General features: G+C 43.6%; 2 protein-coding genes across 2 annotated transcripts in view; one reads left to right on the forward strand and one right to left on the reverse strand.

Annotated features, from left to right (window-relative positions):
- Positions 1-298: 298 nt before the first annotated feature.
- Positions 299-8098, forward strand: LOC307200930 (uncharacterized protein). The gene is made up of 5 exons (XM_079950006.1): positions 299-473; positions 1299-1369; positions 3119-3172; positions 6302-6355; positions 7092-8098. The coding sequence occupies exons 1-5, from the start codon at positions 398-400 to the stop codon at positions 7515-7517; spliced, it is 681 nt and encodes a 226-aa protein (XP_079806132.1). The 5' UTR covers positions 299-397; the 3' UTR covers positions 7518-8098.
- A 587-nt stretch (positions 8099-8685) lies between these two features.
- The window catches only part of DYNC1H1 (dynein cytoplasmic 1 heavy chain 1), a 57016-nt gene continuing 50633 nt past the window's right edge, over positions 8686-15068 (reverse strand). The window contains exons 70-78 of the mRNA XM_079947632.1: positions 14361-14531; positions 13784-14001; positions 13579-13682; positions 12912-13123; positions 12377-12530; positions 11719-11861; positions 10009-10177; positions 9244-9371; positions 8686-9130 (exon numbers count right to left, since the gene is read on the reverse strand). Coding sequence (XP_079803758.1) covers positions 9002-9130; positions 9244-9371; positions 10009-10177; positions 11719-11861; positions 12377-12530; positions 12912-13123; positions 13579-13682; positions 13784-14001; positions 14361-14531 — 1428 coding nt within the window. The 3' untranslated portion in view covers positions 8686-9001. The remainder of the gene's footprint in view (positions 9131-9243; positions 9372-10008; positions 10178-11718; positions 11862-12376; positions 12531-12911; positions 13124-13578; positions 13683-13783; positions 14002-14360; positions 14532-15068) is intronic.

Raw genomic sequence — 15068 nt, forward strand, 5'->3', positions numbered from 1 at the left:
TGACAAATGGTATTTTTGCTGATGAAGAGTTAACTCCACTTGCACAGTGTGATTTACTGCTGGCTTGCTCCTGACACGAGCCGTCCCACCTACATCACCAAATTGTTTTAAGAAATCCAAAATGGCAGAGGAAAATGCTTAGTTTTTTAATATTATTTTTCCAACAACTCACTCAGAACTGAAATAAAAGCTAAACCCCACCCTTCTCCAAGCCCATTGCCCCCTCTGATCTTTTTTTTTTTTTTTTTTGCCTTTAACTACAAATCCCAACATGCAGTTCAGCTACCACAATGCAACACCATCCCTACCTATAGAAATGTGGAGGTCAGGTGGAAGTAGTTAAGGTTATAATTATGGGTGGTGACTGGTGAGACCACAGAACACTGCTGGAGACAGGATGACATCTGTGGAAGAAAAGAAGCGGAAGAGGAGGAAGAGGAGAAAAATATACCAAAGTGGGAATTTTATGACAGGTACGGGGATGGAGGGAACTGATATCAATACCTGTTCTGATTTTGCAACTGTCCTAATTCACTTGAGCTAAACGTTAGTCCCCATAAGGTCAACAGCTTGTTGCAAGTAATGTGTAGCTATTTGGGTTATAAAGCTGTAATCCTTTGCATTTGGAGTATCTCATATGGAATTTGATGGGCCTAGGCCTAGGATCAGACAGTAACTATTTTTTCCCCTTTTTCTCAGCAGTGCTAAACAGATGGCAAAAGAATCCTTTTAATAATAATAATAATAAGCTCATGGTAACTTTTGGGGTGGAGTCTTTTGATAGCATTGCCAGTTTGTATAGAACCGAATGGAAAAGCATGTATTTTGGAAAGCCAGCCTCACATGGCATATTGGTACAACAAATAAGACAGAGCTCAAATTTTGCTCTGTGTGCTGCTCCAAAGTAAAAAAAATAAAAAATAAACAGTTTGTGTGAATTTTACCTTCTGTGTGTTCAGTTCAGCCTCTATGTCAAAGAACAGTGATCCTTAAATCTGTTTTATTTTTAAAAACTTGTTGGCCCTTTACCATTAAGGTCCCAGGGTCAGTTACAACAATAAACTATAGAGTTCTAAAACAAATATATCAGGACCATAAAGCAAGAAACACGTAAAAACAGATCCACTTATAACAGCTGAAAATGTTTCTAATACAAACCTTTCAGGCGATGTTCCATACCACATTTGCTTAAATTTGTGTCAGGAGATTGAGAAAGAGAAGGGAGGCCAAACACAGCAGCTCACTGGTTTAAGAGCTGATTTCTCCCCCTAACCAAACACTTTCCCCTTCTTCTGTAGTAGATTCATGTGATCTTCTGAATCCAGGGGGGAAACCTGATGATATAGAGCGATTAGCTCAGAAGTACATGGTAAGATTTTCACTTTAAAATGCTGATTTGAAAACACAAAACTTAGCAAGGAGTGGCCTCACCTGGCCTAGGGATGGCTTTGATTGCACTGGTAAACCCTGCTGAGCCTTGTGACTGGGATGAAGCATTTTAATTTGAGCCACCTGTGAAACGTGAGGTGGGAACGGCTGGAGGTGACGAGCCAAGACCCCAAGAGCTGCTTGAGGTAACATGCAATCCTCTCACCAGGCCTAGAGCTGATGTTGTGCATCCCTCTTAATCCTTGACAAAGTTTAAAAATTTGCTTGTGCTTTTGCACCTTCCATTTATTTATTTCTACACCAGTTTTACACCTGAGCTCCAAGTGACATATATGGTTCTGACCTCCCACTTCCCATTTTGTCCCCCTGAGGTGGGTTGGGTTGAGAGACAGTGGCCTGGCCCAGGGGGGGGGGGTCACCCAGTGAGTTTTATGGCCAAGCTGGGATTTGAACCCTTGTCTCGCAAATCCTAGCCTGTGCACACATTACTGGTTTAAAATGCAAACTCTTTCTCAGTTTGGATTGAAGGTGGTTTGGGGGGAAACACATGAAAACACGGTATTTCATTTTAAAAAAATGACAAGATAGGTGTAGGATATGGATTGTGTACACTTCTTCACAAAACAGCAGCAGGCAGGGCCTAGATGTAAACAAGAGGGTGTACAAACCCATAGGCTGTGTTCAGACGTGAGGATTATTGTGTTAGTTTTCCTAGTCATGGTCCCAATTTATTACATTCCTTTTACACCCTGTCGCAATATGGAACCAAGGCTTTTTGCTTGAAATACCACCATGTTGCGCTAAAATTCACTTGTGCCAGTGCCTGTGGCGCAGCACTTGATTGCCATCCTTTAAACACACACATGCTTCTTTCCACCCATGAAAATGGCGGGAAGGAGCGACTTGCCTGCGGGAAGTCTACGAGCTGACAGGAGCAGAATTGCACTCGGCTCACCTGTGATTCCTAGCTGCTGGTGGCCATCACAGTAGGTCCGCAACTCATCTGAAACCTGGGAGAGCCACTGCCAATTTGTGTGGGCAGAACTGAGTTAGATGGGCTGATGGGATAAGGCAGCTTCCTTGTGTTTCCTAAATTTTCCTGAAGAATAATTGCATCATCTTCTTTGGCGACCACTCGTAGCAGAGTAAGATTGTCTTCCATGAACACGGTCTTAACAGTGAGTCTGTAAGTGACACTGGAGGCCAATTCAGGATCCACATGTCCTTCCACATGGTTTCCAGGTGGGAGTTGATCATGGTGAGGGTTTGCCAAGCGTGCCTTCCTCTTAGCACATTTCTCTCTTTCATCCTGCGTTTGAGTGTCTTCAAAGCCCATGACACCTTTGGTAAAGGCTGTTCTCCAACTAGAGCGCTTGCAGGCCAGTTTCCCCCCAGTTATCAGAGCTTATACTACATTTTTTTAAAGATTTGCCTTTGAGAGCATCTTTAAACCTCTTTTGTTGTCCACCGGTATTTCGGTATTGCATCATGCATGGGTAGGAACTGTGGAACAACAGTTGCTCCAAATGGCAAACTACTCTTTCTGTTTGTTTAAATCTGGGCAAAGTGAATAGTTTTCAGGTGTTGAATGGGAAACTTGAGGAAGACTGTTTAGTGTGCTTGGCAGTGGGAGGTTTTTTGGAAGCTAAGGTTGCGGGCAGCAGGACTGAAGTGTTTTAAGAATATTAAATGAAATCCCCTTATATTCACCAGCTGTTCTCTTTCACAGCAAAAGTGTACTGTTGAGTACAGCAGTGAATCTGAATCAGATACCGACATTGAGGTAATATATAGATACAAAGTTTTATCCATCCAAAAGCTATACAGTGGTACCTCGGGTTACAGACGCTTCAGATTACAGACTCAGCTAACCCAGAAATAGTACCTCGGATTAAGAACTTTGCTTCAGGATGAGAACAGAAATCGCGCAGCGGTGGTGTGGCAGCAGCGGGAGGCCCCATTAGCTAAAGTGGTGCTTCAGGTTAAGAATGGTTTCAGGTTAAGAACGGGCCTCCAGAATGAATTACGGTAAGTACTTAACCCGAGGTACCACTGTATAAGTTTAATTGCAACACAATCCCAACCATTTCTAGTCAGATTTAAGTCCTATTGAATTCAATTTACTCCCAAGTAAGGCTTTCCCTTTGAAAGCCTTGTGTGGTGATGAAGTGGTTCCAATAAATTGTGTGTGTGTGTGTGTGTGTGTGTGTAATAGGGTACACCCTATGATATATATATATTTAATAGAAGTTGCTCAATACTTTTAACACTTAAAGATGTAGCATGTTGTTAGGAGAATAGCACCTTGTAGGGTTGTGGGCATTCAACAAAGCCCAACTTGGAGTGAATGCATTTAAATTAATGGGTGTAAGTTAACCATGTCCATTCATTTCAATGGGTCTACTCTCAATAGGACTAGCGCTTCAAAGGAGGTAGATGGTGCACATGCAGGCATGCAAAGACATAGACCAGGGGTCGGCAACCTAAGGCCCATGGGCCACAAGCGGCCCACGGGGGTCGCTTAACCAGCCCACAAGCCGCCCCCAAACTGAGCTGCCCTCTCGGCGAGTCCCTGCGCACTGAACTAAACCAGCGCAGCGCCTCGCTTCCGCAGTGCTGAAAATTGCGTCTGCGCAGATGCAGATGCCGAAAATTGCTGGCATGGGCGCTCACGATCCAGCCCATGGAGGGATCTCCGCTGGAGTGAACCAGCCCAGGCAAGGTAAACCTTGCTGACCCCTGACATAGACATACACACTTCGGGTTGTTGAGTCCTAGGCTTTGGCTCCCGAGACTCAGATTTTCTGCAGTCAAATGCTCAGGGCAGCAAGTTTAAATCTCATGTTCATCTATAAGACCACCTCCTTCCTTGGAATTTTGGGTCTAGGAGTTTTGCAGTAGTATTTTAAAATGTGACTTTTAAAAAAATACCCTAAAAGAGAGAACATTCCCCCCCCACTCCCCAAAATGAAAATTTGTAGCGTTCTCCCCACCCTGCAGCCAAAACCCCAAAGAACCCTGTTATTTCCACCTGCAGAATGTTGTCTGTTTCCACCCCCATTCAACTGGTCCACATCCCTTGCTCTTTGCATCCGTTTTCTCTCTCTTAAGAGTTGGCAACCCTATGGTACCATCTTGTGGCATCATCACGCCCAGCCCTCTGAGCGTCCAGCTTTGCAGTGCTAGAGACTTGGCACCAATACAATATTATTATTCATTAGTTCCTTTTCTTAAAAAAAAGTGACCCAAAGCGACTTATAAATGCTCAGCAACCTGAAACAACTTCTTTCATCTCAACGTTGTACGAGGCTCCTCTTGGTCACGCGGATGAATTCTGATGCATTTATTTGCACCTTGTACTAGCAAACAATTGAGAAATAAGCTCCAGGTCACAGAACTCTTCTGCAGAGTCTTTGCTCTGCTGGTTGAGCTGAATTAGGAATTCATCCCCGCCCCCCCCCCGCCCCCCAGTGATAACATGGAAGCAGATTAAGCACTTTGCCTGCTCCGGTGCCTGCTTATTCCCTGGTACAGATTGCTCCTAACTATCTCCCTAAACACCTTATGGAAAGCAATTGATAAGTGGTTATCTTAAAAGGGCAGTATAATGGGTTTCCACGAGGCTATTAAATTACATTTTGCCTTTGGGCTCCAGAAAGTGAAGCTTTTAGCCAAGCGTTTTGTATCTCCGGGTTGCTGCACGGTGCATATCTTCAAGGTTGCCGCTGGCCAATACATGTACAGTATAGCAGAAAAGCAAATACAGTACTAAGCAGCAAAGTTCTCCCTTGAAAGCAGAGCATAGTCCAGGGGTCAGCAAACTTTTTCAGCAGGGGGCCAGTCCACTGTCCCTCAGACCTTGTGGTGGGCCGGACTATATTTTTTTGGGGGAAATGAATGAATTCCTATGCCCTACAAATAACCCAGAGATGTTTTTTTTTAAAAAGCACACATCCTACTGATGTAAAAACATGCTGATTCCTGGACTGTCTTCAGGCTGGCTTTATAAGGCGTACATGGCCCCTGGGCCTTAGTATGCCTACCCATGGAATACAGAATTGGAGACAAGAGCCTGAATCCAGCTCAGGCTGCTACAGTTTGTGGGTCTTTTATGGCGTCTGCTTGTTGCATTGGGCTGCTTGTTGGTCATAGCCTGCCCTGCACTGAATTTGAATGCAATAAGGGATTTGGTTCTTTCAGCTAGCAATGCCAGTGTAGTAGAGTATTTTATTGAATTGTTGGCTACGAAACATCTCATAATGATTTGCAGCATACATAAAACAACTTTGTATCCAATGCAGATACAGGTGGAATCTAGACACATATTAAAAAATGCTGTGAAAATGCTTTTAAAAAAGTTTTAAAATATATATTGAATTTGCAGTTAGCTCTAGTGTCACTTTGGATAATGCACTTAAAACATATTTGCAGCTGTATAGTTGAGCACAGACAGGGATACAAATCGGCACTTTAAAGGGCTTGTTGGAAAAAGGAGGTATTCAGAGTACCTTAAGAGGTCAAAATCGCTAGCTAAAGAATGCGAAAGTAGAGAATGTGTACCTTAATGGTACCTTAACACCCTTGCATCTGCACTACAGATAAGGCGCACTTGCGCCCCATGCCTAGATTTACCCCCATTCTAGATGGCAAGTGGAAGTACAGACAAGTGCTGAAGAATGGCAACTATTGCATCTTGCAGAAACATTTTGAAAACACACTCCCAAATTGTAAAACGGGGGCAATTACTTTGCTAGGGGCAGCTAGCTAAAACTCCAAACTGTTCCTGGTATATAGGGACAGTTGGGAGCACATGCACACAGTGAACCTGCATAGTTTGAATGTGCTAAGCTTTGAGCAGTCAGGCTTTAACCACGTGCTATATACACATCAGAAAGTGTCTTATCCAAAACAGGTGCCGCCCAAGAGTGCGCTTTTGGCAGGATCCCGAGAGAGAATGAAACTTCAAGTAAGTTTTTAATATCTATTCTCTGCCCTCCAATGGAATTTTGCTTTGCCAGCTTTGACACCACTCCACTTTTATGAATACCTCTGCAGAATGTGTTTTCAAACAAAAATGCATTCAACAGGTGCCTGTATTATATTGTATTATTAAAGTGGGATACTTTCTTGCTTCCACTATTAGGCTTAGATCAGGGTGGAATTTTTCCAAAGTTATCCGAGGTTGACTATTTAGTAGTAGTTCGTTGTCTGATTAATGCATCAGATTAATGCAACAGTTCTTTAAATCATTTACACGCAATGCTAAGCCACTAAGTGTGAATGTTTTAACCAGTTTGTTTAAAAAACCACAAGTTATCTCACAGGCTAGCAAATGAGTCACAGCTTAAGTTTTCCAAAGCTGGGTTTCCAGCTGCCCTTGCCCCGTGACTCTGTAGCATCTGGGTAGGGCGGCCAAACAAATCATGGTTAAACAAGACTGAGCACAAAAGTCCTTGCATTGGCAGAACTTTTCAGTTGGATATTGGTGCCACATATTGGGTTGTTTTAAGAAACCAGCGTTAGCATTCTGAGCTGGTTTCAGATGTTGAAACAAGCCACCTTAGCCTGGGCTAAACAAACCACAGCTTAAGTGTTATGTGCAAATCCTGTCTAGTTTCAGGGACTCTTTCCCGAAAGTTGGCTGCTGAGAAGGAACTTTCTCTCTTGTTAAGTGAAGTCTTTTGCTGTGTCTGTTGCTTTAGTTCATGGATCCTTATGATGGTGATGATGAAGGCAACTCCAACAGTAGTTTGGGCTCCCTTGAGTTGAGTAGGGTGATCTTTCTGAAGCATCTGAGCACAGAAGACAGTGTTCTTTCAGAAGGCCCAGAACCCCTCTCTGCCTTCACACCCATGGAAAGCCCTCTAATTGTAACTCGTGAGGATGAACCTCAACTGAATGAAGCAGCTGAAGTATTGCAGATGACCACAGAACCTTCCTGGTTTCCTGGGCCAGGTCATTCAAAGCATGCTGTTCTCTCTAAAAAATCACCTTGTGATTTTGTGCTACACCCGATGTTGGCCGATTGTGATAATCTGCATGAAATTCTTAAGGTCAAGAGGAAGCAAGGGAGGGCTGTCCTAGACAGTGCTGGAGAAACGCCAAGGAAAAAATTGCGGATGACTTGAGTTTGTGTAGCCTAACTGCAATCTACCTATGTCTGTGGGTGAAAACAATGCCTGTTGTAAAAATAAATTAGGTGGAGCCCACAAGTGTGCAAGTCTTTTTAACATTTAAGCACTTCATTGTTCTTGCAAGGCCACATTACACAAAAAAGGTAATCGCAAAAGTTTTGGAAAGTTAGGAACACGTAGCACTAAAAAGGAAGTTCATGTTAGAAGATGATTTCTGTCTTATCAGTGAGGAAGCAGTGTTTGTGAGAACATTTTTATACTGTTTCTCCACGCTGAATAGTCTCCACAATAATAGCGTTATGAACTGCTGGTTATTGGGATGTCAAGGGCAAACATGGCATGATTCTGTCCTGCCTGAAAGCAGGCCACACTATACGCTGGTCATTATTTGAAGACCAAACGCTGGACTAGACAGCCTTGTTACATCAAACTAACCATCTATGTCCTAATCCCCAACTGACTGCCTTGCTACTCCTGGCTTTGCTAGTGTTAGTCGCCTGGTAATAAAGGCAGTTTGGAAGATACCAAATCGCAGAGAATTTACGAAGAACAATTGTTATCCCTTTAGTGCGGAAATCTCATAGCAGTATTCACCAGCCCTTGTGCCAGAAGCAGCTGATGCCCCCTTTCCCCACTTAACTGAGCTTCACCTTGCTAACTTGCTGTGTGCAATAGGGCCATAGTGTTTTAAATTATTTTAGTGCAATTTTATTATTGCGAGCCTCCCTGAAGGTGGCTCACAGATTTTAGATAATGAAATAAATAGCTCTAGAAAAGTGCCCCCCAATCTGTTGCCCTCCAGTTGTTTTTGACTACAACAATTCCCAGCCATTGGTCATGCTTACATGGGTTGATGGGAGTCCAACAAGAGTTGGAAGGCAAGCTTGTTCTAGAGCCTATTTTGAAAAACTTACTGTAAAAGCTGAATTGAAGGAATAAATTTATTCTAAGCTATCAGGTTGCCAAATGGCAGACCACATTCTACAGATGGACTATATAACTCAAGCTAGCACATCAATGTGGACTCTCTCCTGCTACAGAGACTATTTCAAGATAGGATTGCAGTACACTTTTTGAACTTAGCTTTCTCTCTCTTGTTGGTTTATTCTCATGATCTTGACAAGTGAATAAGGCACTGAAAAAACCCCCATAAAACAAGAAATCGTGCTGTAAAGTTTTATTTAAGCATCTGACATTAGTACACCAATCTAGAACAATCCACAAACAACAAACCCTTCTGACAGTCTTTCCAGGTACTTTTCAAACATAAATCTTTCTTAGCCACCTCTATACAGCCATCTGAAAACTTAACTATGCCTCATCCAACAGTCAACATCTAAGCATGTTTCAGATACATCCATCTTACTCTCCTCTACATAACCATTTGACAACATAACTATGCTTTGCAGTGTTAAAACAGCCTTCTAGAACTAGATTCGAGATGCAAAAATGCTTGAATGCTGGTTGCAGGTTCCTTTTTACTCAGTACACAGGACAGCCACGCCACGTTCATAGAAGCTACGAGGGTCTTCCTTGGTGGCAATTTCAAAGTCAACTGTGAAGATCAGATCAGCACGAGTGAAGTTCAGATAAACAGGTAATGTCACCTGCAAAACAAACAGGTTCAGTACAAGGTGAAGAGGGGGAAGTGAATCACGAGGAGAGCATAAACAGCAGGTACGACTGAAAAGCACGAGACTCAACAGATCACATTACTTACCACATTAGACTTTTTATCAGCATTTGTCTGTTTGATCCAGCGAAGCTGAGTTATGGGCAAGACCGTTGAAATAGCATTGGAAAGCGATAGCTTGTTGTTGTTGCATGTGGCTCCCTGAAGCTTCAGGCCTATTGAGTTAAAAAGAGAGGGATGTTTAAATGTCAGCCGTGAAGTATATTAAAGTCTGTTATTTTGTGGATTCACCATTTCATATAAAGTCTCCTTAGAAGCGAAGCACATAGAATTGTAGAGTTTGAAGGGACCCCGAGAGTCATCTCAACTAAAGTAACTATGACACATGGCCACCCTATCTCTGCTTTAAAAACCTCCAATGATTATGTGTTCACTTCAGGATGCCTGGATTTCATACTTCCATGGCAACTAGATGCAGTCTTGGAAATTTGTCTGATCTTGGCACGGACAGAATGCAATGTCACCTAACTGCATACATGAAGCCAAAGGAATCTGCAGATACCTGGAATCTTTGCCACAGCCACTGTGGCACACACCTGTCTCCATTAAAGACCCTTGAAGAGGTGTAAGATGAAGATCTGCCACACATACCCCCAAAATGTTAATGGAACACCACTTCAGCACAACTGAATGCATGTGCAAGCTAACCTCACGGTCTTTTGCACACAAAATTACTTTGCTGATGTATACTCTGTATGTTGTGTTAACTTTTACACCCATTAAGAAACTGGAATGTTTCAGCATGAAGAGTATTTCCTCAATGTCACCCTTGAGACGGTTGCTCCAACTAACCTGTTACTCCAAAACTGCAAGCATCCAACACTGCGTTCTGAGTTGTTGTAACGTTGACTTCTAGGCAGAGTTCTTCAAGAGACCAGCTGTTGGCTTGAGCCACGTACTGCCTTGTAGCTGTGATGTAGGCCTCAGGTACAAATAGGCCTCCCAGGCATACATGGATGTTCTGTTAAGCAAATCCACAGCAGAGTTTGTTTGACACAACTTGATTCATTGGATCAGTACTAGAGGCCTGCAGGTGAAGACTTGGTGAGCAGGGCTGGGCTATATTAGCTTTTCAACATCATGGTGTATCCCCAGCCAAACATCGTGGTTTGGCGATACAGTGCTACCTCGGGTTACATACGCTTCAGGTTACAGACTCCGCTAACTCAGAAATAGTACCTTGGGTTAAGAACTTTGCTTCAGGATGAGAACAGAATTTGTGCGGCAGCAGGAGGCCCCATTAGCTAAAGTGTTACTTCAGGTTAAGAACGGACCTCCGGAACAAATTAAGTTCATAACCAGAGGTACCACTGTATACCGTAATGTTGAAAAAACAAGATGCATTGGCCTCTGCCTGCGAGACACCGGGTGAAATTGCCCCTGTTCTCACCTCAAGAACTGAGGCGGTTTCAGGCTCGCAGGCTGGGACAATGCGGCTCGTTTGCGCCGCTCAGCTGAGGGGAGGGAAGGTTTCCTCCTCCCCCCAGCTGAGATAGGCCGGGTGCTCTCACCATTCATGCACAGGACGTCTGGGCTCCTTTAACTGCTTGACTGAGGCAAGGGACAGCTGCACACTCCTCAGTTGAGCAGATTAAAGATGCAGAGGGAGGAACAGACTGTATCAATGCCTCTCTGATACAGCTTGTTTCTCCCTCTCCATCATATGAGGGCAGAGTGGGATAGTGGTTTCATTCAGTGATATTACCACCAGTGAAACTGCCGTTGCTCCCGAGTCCCTCTGCTAGCAGCGCCCGCTGGAGGAAGAAACTCTTGACTCCCTCCAGCAGATGCTGCTAGCAGAGGGACTCGGAAGTGGTGGCTCACCAGCGATATACCGCTGAGTGAAACCAACATCGCAGTCTGCTCCTCATACCGGTCCTAGGTGGCATATTGCCCAGGCCTGCCGGTGAGTCATATACAGACTTATTCTTATCTCTCTTTGCCCAATCATTTTAGGTGCATACTCTGCACCCTCAGGGTCTGAGCAGTTTAGCTACTGACAGGGAAGCGCTTTTTGCCTTCCCTCTGACCCTGGAAGCTACTGGCCTCACCACAAAATCCCATGGATTTAAGCAGATTTGTGTGAGTGGAAATACAGATGCCCACACTTCCTTAGCAGCGCGTTAAAAATGAGGATATGCTGTATTCAACCCCTTCTCAAACAGCATATGTGAATATGCTATACAAGCACGTATATATCACTGTTATGGTGAGATGTGATCCATATGGTGACAGCATTGTACATAACTAAAAAAGCGGTGATTGGAAAACTATGGAAGAGACTTCATCAGTAGAGGGGTTACAGAACCAGGGCTTCACTGCTTCCCTAGCAATCAGCTGAGTGTATTTATTATCCTCTATCTTCTCCAAGGAACATGCTTTTCCACCCCTGATGTAGTCTTCATATTTCACATAAAAGCCAGAGGAGTTGAAACTCATCTCATGTGTATTCTCACATTACCAGTACTGAATTCAACCACTACGAAACACTCTATTGCCTACCTTCAGTTCTTTTGCTCCACCTGCAGCAGCTGCCTGGGAGATGCTCTGTAGCTGCTTAATGCGCTCACTGAAGTCAGACACCCACTGGATGACCGTCATGCCAGCAGGCACAGTGTAGTGAGACCAGCTGCGAGGCAAGATGCCTAGAGAGAAAGTATAAAAAGGCTGTACTTTTTGTGAGCAAAAGACTAATCACAACTGGGTGGTCTCTCTCCTTCATTGATAGTTTCCCTATAAGCAAACACTGAACACATTAAAAGAAAACACACACACACACACACACACAAAAAAAAAAACAACCACCAGAAGGTAATTACAGCAATTAAATTACTTTATCATGGCATTTATGTTAACTTACAAACACTCAACATTTACACTGAAAACTCTTGTGTGTAAAATGGAAAGATACTAAATTAAGCACCAGCGAGTGCAGAATCTATGGATGGGATTCTGTAACCTGTGAAAAAACAACCAACCACCAAGCTGGATTTATGATTTGGCAGCAGGTTTAGTTGAACATAGGTACTTGGTTTAATCCCATCCCATAGGCACAACACCACAGCTAAGAAAGGGACCCCCTTAGACATTCTGTTTTCTTTCTTTCAGCAGCATCTTAATTCAGGAAGCTGTGTGTGTGTGTGCGTTTAGAATAGCTCACCTTTCACTAGTTCATTAATAAGCGTCCGCAGATAGTTGGTCTGCTTCTTCTTCCCCTCGCACACTTGAACCACATCTGCAAGATCTTGACGAACGTCCTGAAGGAGTTTGGCTCCCATCTTCACTTCTCTTTCAAAGAATCTGAACAAAGGATCCTTGGTTTCCAAAGGAAGAGCAAAGTGTTAGTAAATGGAGAAAATCCTGGCAACTGAGTTGTGTGAGAGCAGGAATATCCCAGCACTATCCTTCCTAGAAGCACCATCAGTAACTTTACACATTTTGATTTTTGAAACCAAGACAATTTTGTCAATTAAGTATCACTGCCATCATCTAAGACAGTATTAATATGATTTTGCAAACCTTCACCCTACATCAGGGCTGGGGAACCTGTGGCCTTCCATATATGGTTGGACTCTACCTCTCATCAGCTCCAGCCAGAATGGCAAAGGCTAGGGATTATGGGAGTTGTGGTCCAGCAGAATCTGGCCAGAACAAGTTCCCCAGCTCTGCTGTACATACTTGGTTGCATGTCCCACCTTGATATTTTCCACGGTACGTTTCAGGTGGTTCAGTGTCTGTGGGATGAGGTGGAGCCAGTTGGAAGCCGTGGTGTGCAGTGTTCGCATCCAAGCTGGCCGACCATCCGAAGTGGAGTCTGTCCGTGCCTTCTTCTCGGTCTCAGCATAGGCCAAGTCATCCTCATCTTCTAGCATTTGCATTTTCAGCATTTTACTGATCATGTCAATACCTGAAATGTACAGTGCGTGAAATGCTTAACCATTTTAAAAAAGTTCAAGATTAACATACGTGTGCTAGCTGTAAGCAGGCTAACTTAAATCCAAACTTGAGCTTTGAAAGCCCTGCATATAGTTTAGGAATTTGATCGTGTGCTATTAGTCGGTTCACAAATAACATTCAGCCACATATCCTCAAAGTGTGGTCTTGACAACTTCAGCTGACTAGGTTGTGAGTAAAGTCTTGGCTTTCAGGATTCATTCCTGCTGCAACACTTCAACATCCCTATCTGGCTAAATTTGGTTCAAGAGATTCATGTTGCACTAAGCCGTTAATTTTTTAAAACCCAGCTAATTCCGTTATAACCAATGCAACATTTGCAAGCTTCTTTAGAGAATCTTGTGTGGTTTAGCAAATATTGTTTAGACTCCGGTTTACAGTGAACTACTGAAGTGAAGCATTTTTTACCCTGGGTGGTGAGAAGAACCTTCTCGGCATTGTTTGGCAGCCCGAGCCAGGATGGTGTTTGTGTATCTGGCAGCAACTCAACCCACTGGACAAATTCTTCACGCCTGTCGAGACAAAACGTCAGGTAATGACCACGTGGTCCATAGCACTGAGCAGTTTGAGCCAACCTGGCCCAGGCTTACTACTAAAGGCTGAACTTAAGTACCTGATTCCATCTGGCATCTGGATGTCTTTATGACCGTCAACCTTGCAGGCCAATTTGAATTCACTGTCAAAACTTAAAGTGGTGAAGAGGCGCTCCAGGAAACTGTTCAATAAACGCTGGTCAAATTCGTTATCAATGCGTCCTCCGTAAATTGACTGAGCCATCAGGGTCTTCAGCGCAGACCAGGGGATCTTGTCAGGAGAGATATTCTGGCGGCCCTGGAGGGGTAGACAGTTTTGTTGTAATGGAGGTAGCTTAAGGCCAGTAAAAGTCTACAAAGCCAACATTATTACAAATTAAGAACCAGTGTGGTAGGCTGGTCACCATGTTGGAAGACCCAGGTTTCAAAATCCTGCTTAGCGTAGCCATTTGCTGATCTTGGACAAGTTATTCAGTATTTAGCTTTACTTACCATGCATGCTGCCTTGAGCTCCCATTGAGGAAAGGCAGGATATGAATAAGTTTTATGAATGTGCTTTGCCTACTTGTTACAAATTACTTGTCCTTCATGAAAGCAGTCCAGCCACGTTCCCTTTAAGACAGAGCGGTAAAGTGGAACGCCTGCAACTTCACTTACCTTTGCTGTGTCATCCAGCCATGTATCCACTGTATCACATGCAGATCTTAGATCAGATTCACCAAACTCGTATTTTTTTGACCAGCCGAGAGGAGCATATCGGAGACGCTCTTGAATGATGGCATGGAACCAAGCAAGAAGGAAATAGAGACGAGCGCGCTCATTTGGTGACTAGGGAAGAGAGAGGAGAAAAAATGTTTTTTCTTCTTCTTACATTGCATTCAAGAGAAGAACTGCACGCTTGAGATTACGAGGAATAAACCCTTGTCCTTACTTGGTACATTTTTTATTTTTTTTTTAATCTTGTGGAGTTACAGGAAAACCTCCTGGAGCAAGTTTGCCAAAGCAAACAGGCACAGTAGGCAGCCTTAGGACTGTGCATTTGGACATAAAGTCAGAACAGATGGCCTGGTCGTTGTGGATATTACCTGTTTAGGTTGTTTGTCTACTTTGTGCAGGCTAGAGGGCTTACTAAAGCTCTGCACTATCTTCTCCCATCCTTCTCAGATGCTTTGCGCTCTACCCAAGTGTCAGCAGCAAGCAGAGGATCAGCACCATTCTCTCTGCAAGGTTGGCGTTAAGGAAACATAGCGTGGGAGGAGCTTCAACTTATTTCATTTAAATCAATGAATGGTCAAAAGGCCAGCAGAGGATGATCTTTCCAATGCAAGAATTAATGAGTGACTGACACTGCCTTCTAGGTGGGAA

The sequence above is a fragment of the Podarcis cretensis genome, assembly GCF_951804945.1.
Source record: "Podarcis cretensis genome assembly, chromosome: 1".
NCBI lineage: Eukaryota > Metazoa > Chordata > Lepidosauria > Squamata > Lacertidae > Podarcis > Podarcis cretensis.